Source organism: Dicentrarchus labrax, unplaced genomic scaffold (genome assembly GCF_905237075.1).
Source record: "Dicentrarchus labrax unplaced genomic scaffold, dlabrax2021, whole genome shotgun sequence".
NCBI lineage: Eukaryota > Metazoa > Chordata > Actinopteri > Moronidae > Dicentrarchus > Dicentrarchus labrax.
This window is the reverse complement of record NW_026136721.1, coordinates 30,013,851-30,030,383: the sequence shown is the minus strand read 5'-3', so window position 1 is coordinate 30,030,383 and position 16,533 is coordinate 30,013,851. Positions and strand designations below refer to the sequence as shown.

Sequence of the window (16,533 nt, the reverse complement as noted above, 5' to 3'; positions counted from 1 at the left end):
ATTAACGGCGCACCACATTGACATTACTGACAAAATGTTTCATGTCTGCACACATTACAAACACTAAATCAGTAACCTTTGCTCACTGATTACTATAACTACCTACCGCAACAACATGTAAATTGATGAGCTGCGTATGATGCAGGTTCAGCTCATATCAATCAAGATAATAGCAGTGGTGCAGATACAAGGGGTCAGTGACGGGCCTTGGACTGCTGCGGGCATCTATGCAACAGCATACCTTGCATATACAATAATTATGCTGCTGGCTAATACATTTGAGAAGTTCCAACACTATTTTCTCATTCCCGATACCTAAACTTTGTGTATTGGCTGATACCAATATTTCAACGTTCTTACAACGTACACTACTAAGCCTGTATGGTGGTAATTGTTGCATTGCCCGGATCATGTTAGGGCAGGTCATGACTTCACTATCCTGGGAAAAACATCAGTGAACGGGACTCTGCTGGGAAGTACTAGAGTCACACTTCAGGGCTAATAAATCACGTAGTATCTGATCAGTGCACAGACACACTGACTCGCAGATACTGCACTTTTGGCAGAGGAACTCCTAATGCTGGTATCGGTATCTGAACAACTCTATTGAGAAGCGATTAAAATTATTGATGACTTTACTTTGGACCGTCCCTCAGTGTATTGTCTTGTTTAAAGTTGGAGGACAGTGTTTTGAGGAGGCGATCATCAACACTTCATGTTGTTCTCAATTATTATAAAAAACATTCCCACTGCAGTGTGCTACAGCTGCATGTTGTCTCTTAATATTTCTTCTGGTTTACTGTTGGTCCATCACAGCACTCCTGAGTTTAGATACAGTATTTTACTTGATGTAATGGGAATACCAGACCTTTGTACTTCCATACGACTGTGGTGAAATACTGACTGTCAGTGTTGTTGCACTTCCTTGATCGTCGATAGGGGCTAATACAACGTATAAATTACTTAGTGCCCATTTCAGTTTCTTTCTACAACCTAAAAAAGATACAATTACGATAAGGATGTTCTCATATCTCTTAGATTAAGAGCTTTATTGCAACTGAGCCAAAGATAAGGACACCATTACCAAATGGAACAGAAATACTTACTTTGTGTCTGTTCATCTAAGTGTACCAGAGACTTCTCTCTGTCTGAACTGGTTCATTAAAACTTTAAAATCAACTTTTGAGCCAAAACACTGACAGAATGTGTTTGCAGTGATTGCAGCGAGACTATAAACTTAAAGGATAAGTCTGGTGATATTATATATATTTCTTATTGTCTTCTCACTGAAAGACCAAAACCAACGATGAAGTGATCTCTCTAACGCAAGGATGTCAAACTCTAGTTGTTTCATATCAACTAAAACAACTCGTTCATATACAATTAAAATAGAAACATTGGTTGATAAGAGCCAATTATCAACCAATGACAGAACCAATCAAAGAGCCTTAAGCCAATTTGAGTTTAACAAGTGTCTAACGAGTCTAACAAGTCGCCTGAGTAGCCAAAGCTGATATACTGTAAGTGTATTCCTTTGTAACAAAACCACCAATAAATTGTTCCTGGCATCAGAAAAACAAGTTGAATCTGTTTCAAGTTGGTTTTCCATTTAACAGATTCTTTAAGTGTGAATATGTTATGAGAGAAAATAACTTTCTGCACGAGATCCTGTTGACACTTCAAGGAAATTACATTTCAGACAGAGAAGCTCTCATTACTTTAAATAAAATGCTCAAAACAGGAGAATAAAACTGACAATTGTTATGTTTTTTTTTTTGACTGGTAGCAGATCAGAGACAAGACTCTAGGAAGTTACTGCTCCTGGCCAAGAAATAGTCAGGCCCGCTGTAACATAACGTTTTTATAATTTGGTTTCCTGTGAGGATTAAACAAATGAGATACAACGTGTTAATTGGAGAGCTTTAGAGGTGTCGGTAGATGGAATTTTCTGACAGAGCCAGGCTAGCTGTTTCCCCCTGTTTCCAGTCTTTACGCTAAGCTAAGCTAAAGTTGTAATGTTTACCATACAGACATGAAGGAAGGGGCCACCGTTCCTCCCATCTTTAATTAATTGGAGAAGCAGAAGAAGGAACAACAGCTTTACTGTCCCCACAGTGACCAAGTGAAGGTGAAATGACCTTATATGGTCCTGTCAACACTTCAGTTCCTTTTAATCATTACAGCAACTCCCCTCCTCCATCATTAGCATATTGTTAATAATACAACGGCAGTCAGGCACATGACTAACACCTGACGTTCTCTACATGCTCACCTGCAACTGTGTGTGTTTGAGGTGTTTATATATGTGTGTGTGTGTGTGTGTGTGTGTGTGTGTGTGTGATGGCAGTGATTCTCTAGCAGAGACACCTGGCTTCCTGTTCAATTATTCAAACATAAACCTGCATTCACACAGTGACACACACACACACACACACACACACACACACACACACACACACACACTGTTCATAACTCACCCTTTAACCTCTCTCCATCACTTCCTGTCTGCACTCGTATCTCCATGTTTCCCTCCTTCTGTCCTGCACTCTCGCACTTTTTCTCTCCAATGCTAGCCCTCCTCCTCCTCCTCACCCTCACCAGCCCTCCTCACCCCCCTCACCCCCCTCACCCTCTCCCCTCTACCCACCTCCCCCTTTCTCTTTGTCAGTGTGCAGTGGACTGAGCGCTCAGAGCTGATCTGTTCTGGCATTTGAGGAGAAGCATTTTTCTTTTCCATGGCACTGCTGGAATGTTCAGAGGCAAACACACACGAGAGGAGAGGGGGGAGAGAGGAGAGAGGAGGAGGAGAGGGGAGAGGAGGAGAGGAGGAGAGAGGAGGGAGGAGAGGAGGAGAGAGGAGGAGAGAGGAGAGAGGAGGGGAGGAGAGAGGAGAGAGGAGAGAAGAGGAGAGGAGAGGAGGAGAGAGGAGGAGAGGGGAGAGAGGAGGAGAGGGGAGAGGAGGAGAGGGGAGAGAGGAGAGGAGAGGAGGAGAGGGGAGAGAGGAGAGGAGGAGGAGAGAGGAGGGAGGAGAGGAGGAGAGAGGAGGAGAGAGGAGAGAGGAGGAGAGAAGAGGAGAGGGGAGAGGAGGAGAGGAGAGAGGAGAGGAGAGAAGAGGAAAGGAGAGGAGAGGAGAGAGGAGGAGAGAGGAGAGAGGAGGAGAGGAGGATAGAGGAGAGGAGAGAGGAGAGGAGGAGAGAGGAGAGGGAGAGAAGAGGAAAGGAGTGGAGAGGGAGAGGAGAGGAGGAGAGGAGGAGGTGAGAGGAGGAGGTGAAGAGAGTAGAGCAGGAGGAGGAGGTGAAGAGAGGGAGAGGAGAAGAGGAAAGGAGAGGAGAGGAGAGGAGGAGAGGAGGAGGTGAGAGGAGGGAGGTGAAGAGAGTAGAGGAGGAGGAGGAGGTGAATAGAGGAGAGGAGAGAGGAGGTGAAGAGAGGAGAGGAGAGAGGAGGAGAGGAGAGGAACGTAGGAAATAAGAAGAGAGAAGAGGAGAGAGGAGCGGATACTAGGGAGGAAACAAGAGCAGAGGAAAGGAGAGGAGGACGTGAAAAGAGGAAAGGAGAAAGGGGAGGAGAGGAGGAGCTGAAAGAGGAGAGAGGAGAGGAAAGGTGGAGGAGGTTAAGAGAGGAGAGGAACATAGGACATATGAAAAAGGGAAAAGGAGAGAGGAAAACAGGGATGAGATGGGAAAGAAATGGGAGGAACGGAGCAGAGAGGAAAATTCCGAGTGGAGAAATCGAAAAGGGGGCCTGGTGATGAAATGGGAGAGGAGGAGAACGGTTTCAAGGCTGTAATTGAAATCTAATTATCACCTCAAGTCCCAGCTGACTACACGTCAAGCACCCGCACACACACACACACACACACACACACACACACACACACACACACACACACACACACACACCGGAGCGCCACATATGTGCACGTGTGTACTTACAATCATCACATTATTACCACCAACATCTGGTGTCTTCACACACCAATAATCCTCCTGTCCCGAGAGCAGTGTAGGACCTCTGTGTACTTTCACCTCTGTCTCCCTCACACATACACACACACACACATACACATGCATAAAATACACACATCCTCTCTGGTGTGCACACATACACCCCACCCCCCCACCCCGACACACACACACGCACACACACACACACACACACACACACACACACACACACACACACACACACACACAGCCATGCAGTCACACACAGACAAAAATGATCAATGGTGGGAAATGGGCTACAAGCTTTTTCTAATGTCTAATTACAATCTCACACATGTGCAACGTCATCACTATCACACACCCAACGTCATAGCACAGACACACACACACACACATAAATACACGCATGCATGCAGGAAAACACACACACACACACACCCACACATAGTGCACCATTTAGGCTAAATGGCATCACATCAGATTTAGCCTGTACTGTGCTGACCTGGTAATGACGGTGTGTGTGTGTGTGTGTGTGTGTGTGTGTGTGTGTGTGTGTGTGTGTGTGTGACAGGAGGATGGACGGATACTGACTGGCTTTCCCTGGCCGAGGTCTCTGTAGAAGCCGCTGAGCTGTCAGCAAGTCCTCGGTCTTCACGGCCTGGAGCAGCTCCTGGTCCTTCCCCATGTCCCCTCCGTCCCGCCGCCTCGGTCCGCTCGGTCCCGCTCTCTTCCTCTGAGCGCCCCTCTCTCCTCCGTTAATCCGCTGCTACATCCTGCCTGCCGCTCCGGGCCTCCCGCTGGAGCTGAGGCGCGGAGGGATGGATGGATGCTGCCGGGAGTGGGATGCTCCGATTCGGCCAGGAGTCCAGCGCAAAGTCCCGCTCTGCCTCCCCCTTCCACGCGGTGCTACCGACCCACACCGACCACCGACCGGACCGACCGGACCTCGCGCTCTGTCGGGATGCTCTCCGGCCGCGCAGGAGCACTTGCGACAGATTCCACAGATTCTATCCGCGTGACGATTTCACCGGGTCTACGTGCGTGCCGTGCGTGAAAAACGGTGGAGCTCGAGCGCCCTCCTAAATGCTGGGTCAAATCCGCACCCGCTGAAATCTCACGAGCTCTCAATCCGCAGAATAACACGCACGGGTCGCTGATGTTTAACGTGTGACCGCTGTCGCCGCCGCGGTGCTGGACCAGCTCGCGCCAGCTCCAGCGCGCATACACACACACTCACACACTCAGTCCACACACACACACACACACACACACACACACACACACACACACACTCAGTCACATATGGCATTACATAAACACAAGCTACTAGTGCGCGCGCCACTCCAGTTGTTGTAATCCCAATCCGCGTGTTTCCGCGCGTGCGGGCGGCGAAGTCAAGAGAGGTCGTTTGACATCGTAATAATAATGTTCTCAGTCGCGTGCAATGAGGTGCACTCAGAGCGCGGGACAGTGGGAGGCAGAGTCCGGGATCGCGCGGACCCCATGAGACACTCAACGTGGAGACAAACTGCCTCTTATTTAAACTAAATCCGGTATTATTCATTCATATCTGGAGCATCACTTTCATTCTCCATATTTTGTTTTATTCCAATTAATTTTTATCTTTTATTATACTCTTTTTAAATCCCCTTTTTTAATGTGTATATTACTTTACTATCTTATCTTAATTATCCCCTTTTATGTCGTATGTGAAGCACTTTTAATTGCTTTGTTGTTTAAAGATAGACACAAATAATCTCACGTCTACTGTATATGTGTCACAGCGGTGATGGTTTCACGTCAACGTGTTTAAGGTTAATGAGACAGAGATAATTTGAGGGCAGGATATGTGTGTGTGTGTGTGTGTGTGTGTGTGTGTGTGTGTCCCTGGTGCAGGGCTAATTTAGGCTAAAGGGGCCATCGCCAGTCGGATTTAGGACAGGAAGTGGAACACATGACAGGCGACTGGTACTTGATAAAAGAAATCAAAACTGTGTGTATGTGCATGCTTCAGTGGTGCAGACACAGAGCCAGACACATCAGATTGTAATAGCAGACAGTTGTTCAGCTGAGAGTTGGTGTCATACAGGATTAACCAACTAAAGGGGACTCTAAGGGCACAATGCTGGGCCTCTGCTCCGCTCAGCACCCTGCAACAATTGAGTTACGTTACAATTAGATTAGACAGAAAATGTATTTGGGAATATGAACTGTATCCACTTAAATAGTTAAGTTGTTATAAATAGAGCTGTGTACCAGTGCCATAGTCTATACAAAATCTAATGAAGTTTACTCAAAAAGGTCAGTCTACATATACAGCACAAAAAAAAGTGCAATTTTAAGTAACTTGTACCCAGAATTCAGAGTGTTTATTTAAAATAAATTGCAAATCATGGTTACACAGCTCCAGGAAGAATATGGAAAACAAAACGATGATTGAGGAAACATTTTGTTTCCTCATTGTGAGCTTTGATTGACATGTGGCTTTATTGACATTCAATGGTGCATTTACTGTGTCCTCTTAGAACAACACAATAAAAAAAAAAACAATGTTGATTTCTTGTACACTAACTATGATTATTACCACCCCGCAGTTGTCCGCCGCCGCCAACCAGTGAAGTTTACATCCATGTCTGTCCAGACTCATACAATAAGTTTTATAACTAGGTTCGGCAATAAAGACCACGCCTTGCACTCATCTTATCAAAACGTACTTAAGCACACCTTATCTGTTCACTCCCTCTTTGACTCAGTTCCCTCCAAAGCCTTTCTTTTTCTCCCCCTCTCTCTTATCCAAATACAGGAACCACTGGGGATCTTTAAGAGATGAGAAGAGAAGGCTCCCCCACTCAGAGTCTTATCACCCACTCAGTTCCCTCCCACCGTCTTGCCGAACTCCTCCATCCATTCATCTATTCATCCCTCAGCCTTTCTTCCCCTACCTCTTCTTCCCTCATCCCTCGACCCTTCCCCAATCCATCCATCCCTCCTATAGTTTACCACATTGGTTCACATTTCTTTTTGTTAAATAGAAGTTGAATTGATGATACATATGTATGATTCCAGTGAGTATACATTACACCAAGTACTTTATTATTATTATGTAAAGATAAATTCTTATATAGAGTAGAGCTACACAAAATGTGGGGCTTTTGTTTTCTTCTGGCACTTTTATATGTGACGGCTCTCTGTGAACTTACTCACTCAAATTCAGTATTATTCAATTATGGCTTAAAAACATATCTTTTGAGGGAATAATGACCTTTGACCTGTCACTAATTCATTGTGTGGCCAACTGTGAAATATGGTCTCAATCTCCCTTTCTGTTCCTGAGTTAAGGAATTTCCCAGGACATAATTATGTCACAGTGAAGTGTTGTTAAACATCTGTGTGACATTTTTGTCATAATTGCTGCATTAATTCTGGAGTTATGACCAAAAACGTGTTTGTTAAGGTGATTTTGAAGTCACAGTGACCTTTGACCTTTGAGTTAAAAGCGTCACCAATTGATTGTCCCAACAACTGCAAAAAAAATGGTAATCAATTCTTGAGTGATGGCCAAAAATGTGCTTCGAGAGGTCACAGTGATATTGATCTTTGACCACCGAAATCTAATCAATTCATTCTTGAATCCAAGCAGACGATTGAGCCAAATCTGAAGAAATTCCTCTCGAGGCATCACGTTCACAAGAATGGGACGGATGGATGGACAGACAACCCGAAAACTTAAAAACAGCATACTAAAGATAAGTATATTAGACATATTTTATACAGTTAATACGTAGTAGGAAGTTTGTGATGCATATTCCAACAAGACTGCAGCATTAATATGGACTCAGGCAGACCTCCTCAATCATATTAGCGGACGACAGCGAATACCTCCTGTCCTCCGAAACATTATTTCCAAGCAGATGTTACGTAGTTCCCTCCCACAAGGAGAAACTTTAACTATCCACATTGGAAATGAATTAAATGATCTTAAGTCTCGGAGGGAATTTAGCTTTGATATTAAGTTTGCAATAGAATATAGATAAAGCTGCATTTTATAGCTACATGCATTACTAGAATAATTACATAAAATAAGAGACACAAAATAATTGTATTTAATATATTTTATTTCATTCTATGTTACCAAGACATCACCACAGCAACGCATCGTCATGCATGTTTCGTTTTCTCATGCCATCCATACGGTATTTGTCTGTCTACCTAAATCCACGTAAATGCAGCGTTAGGGTATTGGATCATCATCCAGGGCTGTCCAAGAAAACAAAGTTGAGGGTTAGCAAAAAAAGGCATCAACTTTGGTGAATGATGTGTCTCGATAAGTATACATTTAAAAAATGAGTGCAGCCCTCTGGTTAGAGGGCGAGGGTGGTGGCGTATAAGTCAGCATTGGCCTGCTGAGCCATTTTCAACCCGTGAAATGCAGATTTTCATAAATTAGATGAGAATGTAAATATCACCACCAGCTGTGATAATAATTACAGTACAGTCTTATAATTTAGTTTAGACAGCTTTGGAAAGTATCCAACAACAAAAAAACCCCACTTCCTCTCCAAAACCACTCCTCCATGCACAATGCATACACAGTAGCCAATCATTTCATTCAGCCAGAAGGGCTGCGACAGCAACAGGTACCGGATTCTCTTTGTTTTGTTTTTTCCAGAGCATTTGATTTATTGATTGCTGTCAGGATGTAAAGGGGTATTTCAACAAATACAACACAAAATGCTACTGAAACACATTAACCATCCATGCTGTAAGATTTTAACTTACTAACATGAACACAGATTTGCTAAATAGTTTCTCGTTTCACAGGACAGCAACCACGCATATAAAATGATTTCAAGTGTAGATGAGTAGTTAAAACTGCATTAATCAATACTGTTATATTCTATATTATAATTCAAATGGCTACATGTAATGGGAAAGGGGTCGTTCTTAGTGACCCACCCACCGAGAATAATCATCAACTCTCTAAGTCTCAGCTGCTGTCAGAAGGCAAAAACTATACGTATAAAATAGTAACTCTCCGGCTGGAAGTTAAGCATCCAGCTATGTCACAGATATTTTCTAAGAGTTGGTGCCAAAACTACAGAAGCCAAAGAGTGCCTGTTGTTGCAGCTATTTTGTCTTGTTATGTCAGTTTAACAAAGTTGCATTCTCATAATAAGGAGTAAATTATTTTTAGAAAACAAAAGGTAAATTTCTTCATTCAAATAAGGCTTCCTAATTTCATTCATAATCCATCAAAAAAAACATTTTGCTTTCTCATGAAGATCAGGCATTTGTCACAGAACCCCCCCCAGATAATGAGATAATTAACCCATTATGACCAGAAAACAACTCTTTTGTTTTGAGATAATGAACTCACAATCCCGAGATAACAGGATTAAAAAACGTAAATGCAACAATGACGGCTCATGGCTTCCATTCAAAACAAAGTAAAAGTAAATTGGACATTTCATGCCTCCTGTGTAGAGAAACAGTATATCTGTTAAGGCTAAAACATTAAAAGGCTGGTGATATGTCAGCTTCTTATGGTATCTTTCTATCCCCCAGTGCCTAAACATTAATTAATGCAGCTTTAAAAGAGCAGCAAATTGTATATTTGTTGGATGTTAAAAACTGATGTATCATGAAGGCAGTGGTGCAGCTGTTACACGGGATCTGTTGAAACCGTGTCCTGTATACGTAGATAAGAAATGTGGAATTCAAACGATAACACGTGTCACCATGCATACTATACTGAGGGACACATACCATTTTCATATTGTGTGCAAATAACTCGAACAATAACTTGAACAACAAATCAAATACTTAAGCAATACAAATACACAACATTTGTATTTACTTATAATAACAACATCTTGACGCAGCAACAGGCACTTGTTGGCCACACACGTGTCTATATACAATAAGGGTATGCATGAACATAGTCTTTAACTTGAGTGCTGAGTCCAGGTAAGGTTCTTATATTTTCTGCTCCATATGCGCGCGTAAGAGCCCTCCTGCACATCTGCTTCAGGCACTCCGGACGCTGTTTGCGATACGGCACCGTCAGCTTACAGGACGAGCCGGTGTAATAAGTGAGCAGAGAGAAGAGTGAAGCAAAAGTCCTGTGGCTGCCATACAGACTGAAGAGCAGGTTGTTCAGCTGGACGCGAACGCTGGTCGGTCCTTCTTCGCTTTGGTAACTCAGAGTGAAGAAAACATCCGGCTGGCCGCTGTCTCTGCAACAACACAGGAGCACACAGTCACTCTGTGCACACTCAATGTCGTTTTATAATGCTTTTTATTGGACATGTAGAAGAGGGAAACCGTATTAGAGCACAATATATGCATATGCTTATCCATTTTTTTTTACTTTTAAGATGTTTTTAATGTAAAATGGAGATAAAGAAACTACAAGTTATACATAAAAAATGAGCTACAAATCAACTCGATATCAGTTTTAATAGACTGCACTGGGTGGCAGAGGTGGCAAAAGTACACACATTTATTACTCAAAGGTAAAAAAAGACTTCAGTAAAAGTAGAAGTACGGATTCAGCTTCTTTACTCAAGTAAAAGTGAGAAAGTACAGGCTCTGAAATGTACACCAAGTATTAAAGTAAAAACTACTCTCTTGGTTCCTCTGAAGGAGATTTCTACCGACGGTTTCTGTGCAAAGCTGAGACTTCAAATAGGGCCAAGTCTCCCTCTCTTGTCTGTTTCGTCTCGTTACACCTTTTATGTTCGTGTTCGTCATGTCAAATGAATGAATTAATTAAAATTAAAACTAAAGTAACAAGCCTGTTTTGAAAATGTAAGGAGTCGAAAGTACCTGAAAAAAACTACTTAAGTATTTTAACCAATGAAGTACCCTTTTGCAGCAAGAGCATAAAAAGAACAGAATAAAACGACACAACAACTGTAAAAAGTAGTAATTACCTGATGAGGAAGGTGCCCAGTGGTGCCTGTGAGAGTATTCCATGTGCCTCCTCCATAGTCATCGCTCCCCAGTAGTAACCGCTGTGTTGGAGCTGCAGGTAAGTGTGTTTCACTAGTTTATACTCCTCTGCGCTGCTGAATGGACGGAGATGTGTGGGCAAGCTCTCAGCATCAGCTCCAGTCAGTGGCTACAGCAGAGAAGGTACTAGAAATAATCAGTCACCATGTACAGACAGCGGCATGAACTATGTGAATGACAGTCTGTTATAATGTTTCTAAAAGATCTTGTTATTGTGGTGGTTTTTAATCTTAAGTTACTTGTATATAGATGTATCTCTTTTTATAGTGTATGTTTTTTAAAATAATTGTATTGATTTTGTAATTTTAACTGTCTTGTTTTTAACTACACTGTACAGCAACTTGATTCTACCTCTGTGTATGAAACGTGCTTTATAAATAAACTTCCTTGTCTTGCCTATAACTATATAAATAATAATAATAATTACGGCTGTTGCCTCTCGCAGAAAACTTAGGACTCGTTTCCCTTTGTCATTAAGACAAAAAGTGCAAACAGGAATTCAGGAAGAACCTCCCTGAATAAATTCAACTGGTTGCTGAGACTCATTTCAATTGACTTTAGTTTCACTTTTCCAACATTAACTTGTTGCTTTTTACAGTTTTATCCATATTTTATTTATTCTGCTTTGAAAGTCTCTGAAGCAACTTGTAATGTTTGTTTGGAGAGATGCTGTACTGTATGAATAATAATAATAATAATAATAATAATAATAATAATAACAACAACTTGCAGATTAGAGACTGTGTTCAGACACTGATGTCAGACTTTTCAGAAAAAGAAAAAGAAAAACAACTCTCATGCCAAAATTCAAAGTCCAAAGATAAACTCAGATATTTGACCTAGCTGACAGTGATAACGACTGTGGGGGGGAAACACCTCTATTACATGTTTGTGGTTCATTTGTATTATTACAATTCTTAAACGTTTTACACATTATTATTGGCATAGTCTTTGGCTGGAACAAAAATCTATAAAATATCAATAATAATACTATAAATGACCTTGTTGTTGTTGTTGTTGTTGTTGTTGATGATGTTACAAAGGGTTTGACTGGAACAAAAACCTACATATGCTCAGCCCAAACTTTGTTATTTGTCACTACTGAAGTGATGAATCATGTCAAACTCATAATAATGTTAAATTTAATTAAAAAATGTATATATGGAAGCACATTTCTCCCCAAAATAAACATTAAAGATTTCCATTGGTGGAAAATAACTATAATAACTAAGTACTACAGTTAAGAACAATTTTGAGGTACTTGTTAGAGCTGGATTTAATGTCCAGTATGATATGAACCTTTCATATACTGTCATACTGTTGCATAGCTGAAACCACTTCTGTAACACTTGTTAGTGGTGGAGAGTGCTACAGTCGGGGCAAACTGTGCATGGATAGTGGCGCCTTAATTACTGCGTTCCTTCTTACTAATGGTTCTAACTTCATAACACTTTACAATTAAATTTGAGTCAGTTTATAGTGCTTATACAACTGCTTTAAAATGTTTAAAAGGAAGCAATGTTAAAGTTGTTAAGATATCTTTTATATTTTTATATTCTGTGTTTACTACGCTGTAGATTGAACAATAAACCGCACTTACTTGTACTTTCTATTTTATGTTACTTTCTATTTTGACTCCACTTTTACCTCCACCACACTTGTTTGACAGCCGTAGTAAAATGTTACTCTGATTGATAAAATTATTATTAATGCAAAATATGATTAACAAATACATGATGGTGTTTTATTATAGAAAAAGCTACCCAATCGTCTATAACATCGTAAACCATCAGCTGCAACATTCAAGTGATACTTTAATGCATTAATAACTATAACCCCATTATGTAATTTATATTATTCTGATTCTGCATTATGAATTCTTTTACTTTCGGTACTTTAAGTAGATTTTGATGATAATACTTTTGTACTTTTACTTCCTAAAAAGTTGACTTTTATTTGGAACAGAGTATTTTTACACATAGATTTTCCACTGGATGCAGCATTTATCGATTTGATTTCTGTTTTTATTTTGTTCCAGCCATCTGTCCGCTGTTTAAAAATCAATATCCCAAAGCAATAAAGTCTCCAGTCTGTGCTTCAAGTTGAGCAACCTTTGAGTACTCACCTGGCGCCAGGTTTCAGGTTCTTCCTCAAAGTTGAATTTGTTCCAGTGCAGTAAACCTAGCTGCCTCTCTGTCGGCTCTGGGCTCTTTGGGTTAACGCTCTCTGGGCTCTGTGCGCGTTCGGGTCCTGTGTGTTCTTCAGCGGGCTGTCTTTGTGTCTCAGCTGTGTGGTTCTGTTTCTGGCTTTGTACTACTGTTTTATCAAGATTGTCTCTGACCATCCTACAATGGAGAATCCTCCTCTTGACTGCCTGTTGCACCACTTCCTCCACTTTTCACCGGCAGATCCTCCATCATTGACTCCTCTCTGGTCGGTCATCTGCTGCTCAGTCCTCTTTGAGACTCCATGTTTGTTTGAGATTTTAAATCAAGTTTTATCAACATTAACACAAAGTGCTGGAGGGGAGCAGAGTCTGGATCTTCCGTTGAGGAACTATCACTACAATATCTGATGAGCTGAAACCCAGAAAGAGGAACACAGACAATCACAGTCAGAATCTTGTATTCTTCTACATTTCACATCATCTTCAACCTGCTTTAACTGATGTTTTTGGCCGCTTCGGGGGGACAAACAGTTGCTTCTTTACACATCCAGCAGTTACGGAGCAACATAATCATTACGTAGGAATTGTGTTTGTGTCCACCTGACGGATGTATGTCCAATATTCACTCTCTTTTAGCCAGTGCTAAAAAAAAAGCACTAAGTACAAACACCTCTGATTTTTGTCCACATGAGTACCCTTACTTCTTATTGAGTACCACCACCTCTGAGGTCCAGATCTTGGAATTGTTTCCGAGGGGTATACCATAAAAGTCGTGAAGCAATTCCCATAAAAATAACTTTGATGCTTTGATGTATGTCCCCAAACCCACTCAGCAAGTTCAGTTTTTGACCTCTGTATTTCTAAAACCCTGCGTACTGTGCACTGCTGAGGTAATCCGAAACATCCGCCTATCTGTGTCTCAGCACTGAAAATGTCCTTGTTAAAATGCTTTTAAAAAAACAACAGTAGAATTGGGGTATTACCACCTTTTGTGGTCCAATTCAGGCACTGTTTTTAGCTCTGTTTTCAACTCCTGAGGAAAATATATGGCTCTGTAAGCAGCAAAACATGCCACTGTGTTCACCAGCTAGTCACTAACTGTGTCCGTCTGCTTTCTGGTGTTGGGCACGTAATGCACAGTGGGTTTTTAGAGTCTTTTCACTGACAACTGCTGCCAGCTAGGGCCAAAAATCACAGAGCAGTAAGAGTGAACCAGAACAGTAAAGTTTCCCGGCCAGCTAAACAATGAGCTGAAACCTAATACAAAGCTCCGGAAAAATTGCAGATTCATATGATATATATTCTATGAATGACCCATTTCACATTGTAATTGGAAACATTGTTATAAAACCATTGATAATATCTGCGCTAACTCCACAGCATACTTTGCAACACATGCAATCCAGTCTGTGTGTGTGTGCCTTAAACAGACTCATAGGTCATGTGACTGCCAATAAACCACACGTTTGTGTAACGCTGGGAAGGGCGGATGTAACATGACGATTACAGAGGAACGCTTTCACTTTCTCAGTCAAGCAAGACAAAAAAATAGACCCCAAAAAAAGAACTGGATCCGATTTCCTCTGCATTGTTCTTCATGTTTATCTGTGTAAGATTACTTTACATGTCAGTGCATACATGCTGTAGAAAGTTTATTTATACGGCTGCTTTCCAGAGTAAAGCCTGTAAAGTGCCATCAAATGAAAGATAAAAGCTACTGACCTAAAATACAAATACAATATATGAAAACAAAAACTTAATAACATTTTAATTTAATATGTAGCATAACTATATAAGGACATAAGTATATTTTTGTCATCTCTTTTTCTGTTGTTATGTATATATGTAATGGACTTTGTAAAATCTTGCTTAATTTTGCTTTTATGTTTTAAAGCACTTAACTTTTAAGTTCCTTATTAAGTGTAATATTCATTAAATTAGTATATTTAATACATAGATTATAGTGGTTTAATTACTCACATAATTGCAACCTCATTACAAGAAGATGCTGTTTTATTGTTCTTTTGAATGCTCTTCATATTGAGCATTTATTTCTTTAAAAATAATCAGCTTTAATGTCGCTTCGACACATGTTCAACATCCTCAATCTCAAATCATACAAACTTATCATATAACATATAATCACATATCTTATTTCTGAAGAGGCAGGCTGCGTCTCTTTCAGTTTAAAGTATCCTGTGTGGAACCTTTTCTGTTGTAATAAGATATTTTCTATTACGCACTAGAAAAAACGACTAGATTAGAAATGAAACAATGACTATGAGGTTTAACTTTCAGTTGAATGGTTAGTTGCGTAAAAAAAAAAACCTTTGTTACAGCTGGCAGCTGGCAGTGCAGAGACTGGGATACTACTCCTGCACTGCGGACCCCAAAGTGGACGTAAACACGCTGAAATGAAAGCTGCAAGTCACTCCTTTAAGCCTAATGTTTCACCAGAGTCCTGGAGTCAGAGAAACCACATCAAAAACCGGCTGAATGTCAAAATACTGACAGACTGCACTGCAGGAACAAAGGTTTAACAGGCAGCAAAAGTGTTAAAAAACTGAGCAACATCTGTACAGACAAACCCTTTGTACTGCATACTTTACTGTTGCAACACAAATCTACACATTGTGTAATTTTAATTAGGCAATATGACAGCCTTACTCACAGTCATTAGCCTGTCACTCTCCACACCTAACGGGGAAATAAAAATCTTCTCTTAATTTGTGTTTTTTTTTTAAAAAAACCCTACAAATATTAAAGCTATCACACAATAAGAGCCTCCAGTAACAAAAAAAAGATCCATGTGTGTGTTTTCTGGTTTTACAATTGTTGTACCGGTTGAGTTGACACGAGCACACACACATCTGTTAAAATGACTCTTATTTTAACAATGCATGAATTAAACCCAAAGCCGAGTTTGACTTACAATGACTGGAGCTTGTCGGAGCCGCTGTCAGCTTCTCTCCAGCCGAAGGTCGCAGCTCTTCTTGAGAAGAAACATCTTACTTTCGGTTAAAGTTTGCTCTGTGCCGGAGGCGGGGCCGCTGTTTGAAATATCTGGCGACAAGTCAGTTTACGGTCGGTCCTGTTGCAACGGGAGACGCTCTTCTTACCCACACACTACAATAAAAAAAAAAAAAAAAATTAAAAAAAACCTCACAAACGTTCAGGTGTTCAGAGCAGCTTTCGCTTTCATTTCGGCTCTGCGGATTTCTCTTAAATCACGTGATCTGCGAGCAACGAGTGGCGCGTGAGCGTGCGCGCGCGCACTAACAGCCTATTTATTTAAATAGATTTGGCTTTTCAGTGCTTTAGACATCGAGGCACAAATGATTATAGGGTTGAAACACAATGCATTCCGTGTGCGAGGACAACGGGCTTGCATTTTTTTTTTTTTTTTTA

At 41.0% G+C, this 16,533-nt stretch overlaps 2 protein-coding genes and 1 long non-coding RNA gene across 6 annotated transcripts in view; 1 reads left to right on the top strand and 2 right to left on the bottom strand.

The window, feature by feature from the left end:
* si:dkeyp-9d4.3 (caskin-1) overlaps nt 1-5,368 on the bottom strand; it is a 35,118-nt gene extending 29,750 nt beyond the window's left edge. For 2 of the 4 annotated variants that reach the window (XM_051385025.1, XM_051385026.1), the window contains exon 1: nt 4,536-5,368. In XM_051385025.1, the coding sequence (XP_051240985.1) occupies nt 4,536-4,629 (94 nt within the window). In that variant the 5' untranslated portion in view covers nt 4,630-5,368. The remainder of the gene's footprint in view (nt 1-4,535) is intronic. The other 2 variants (XM_051385027.1, XM_051385028.1) reach the window with 2 other exon arrangements.
* A 2,673-nt stretch (nt 5,369-8,041) lies between these two features.
* On the bottom strand, nt 8,042-16,281 carry LOC127354823 (suppressor of cytokine signaling 1). The gene is made up of 4 exons (XM_051385065.1): nt 16,058-16,281; nt 13,084-13,537; nt 10,880-11,067; nt 8,042-10,180 (listed from the first exon to the last, which is right to left on the bottom strand). The coding sequence occupies exons 2-4, from the start codon at nt 13,300-13,302 to the stop codon at nt 9,856-9,858; spliced, it is 732 nt and encodes a 243-aa protein (XP_051241025.1). The 5' UTR covers nt 13,303-13,537; nt 16,058-16,281; the 3' UTR covers nt 8,042-9,855.
* Nucleotides 14,569-15,851, top strand: LOC127354824 (uncharacterized). Its single transcript, XR_007881631.1, has 2 exons — nt 14,569-14,734; nt 15,465-15,851. It is a non-coding gene; the product is annotated as an uncharacterized LOC127354824 (long non-coding RNA).
* Nucleotides 16,282-16,533: the final 252 nt, after the last annotated feature.

Bases quoted from the DNA above. Each gene is read 5' to 3' on its own strand.
- LOC127354823 (XM_051385065.1), bottom strand. From the start codon at position 13,302: ATGGTCAGAGACAATCTTGATAAAACAGTAGTACAAAGCCAGAAACAG. The intron at 11,068-13,083 runs GTGAGTACTCAA...TCTCTGCTGTAG, and splicing joins AACCTGAAACCTGGCGCCAG to CCACTGACTGGAGCTGATGC. The intron at 10,181-10,879 runs GTAATTACTACT...GTGTTGTTGCAG, and splicing joins CTGGGCACCTTCCTCATCAG to AGACAGCGGCCAGCCGGATG.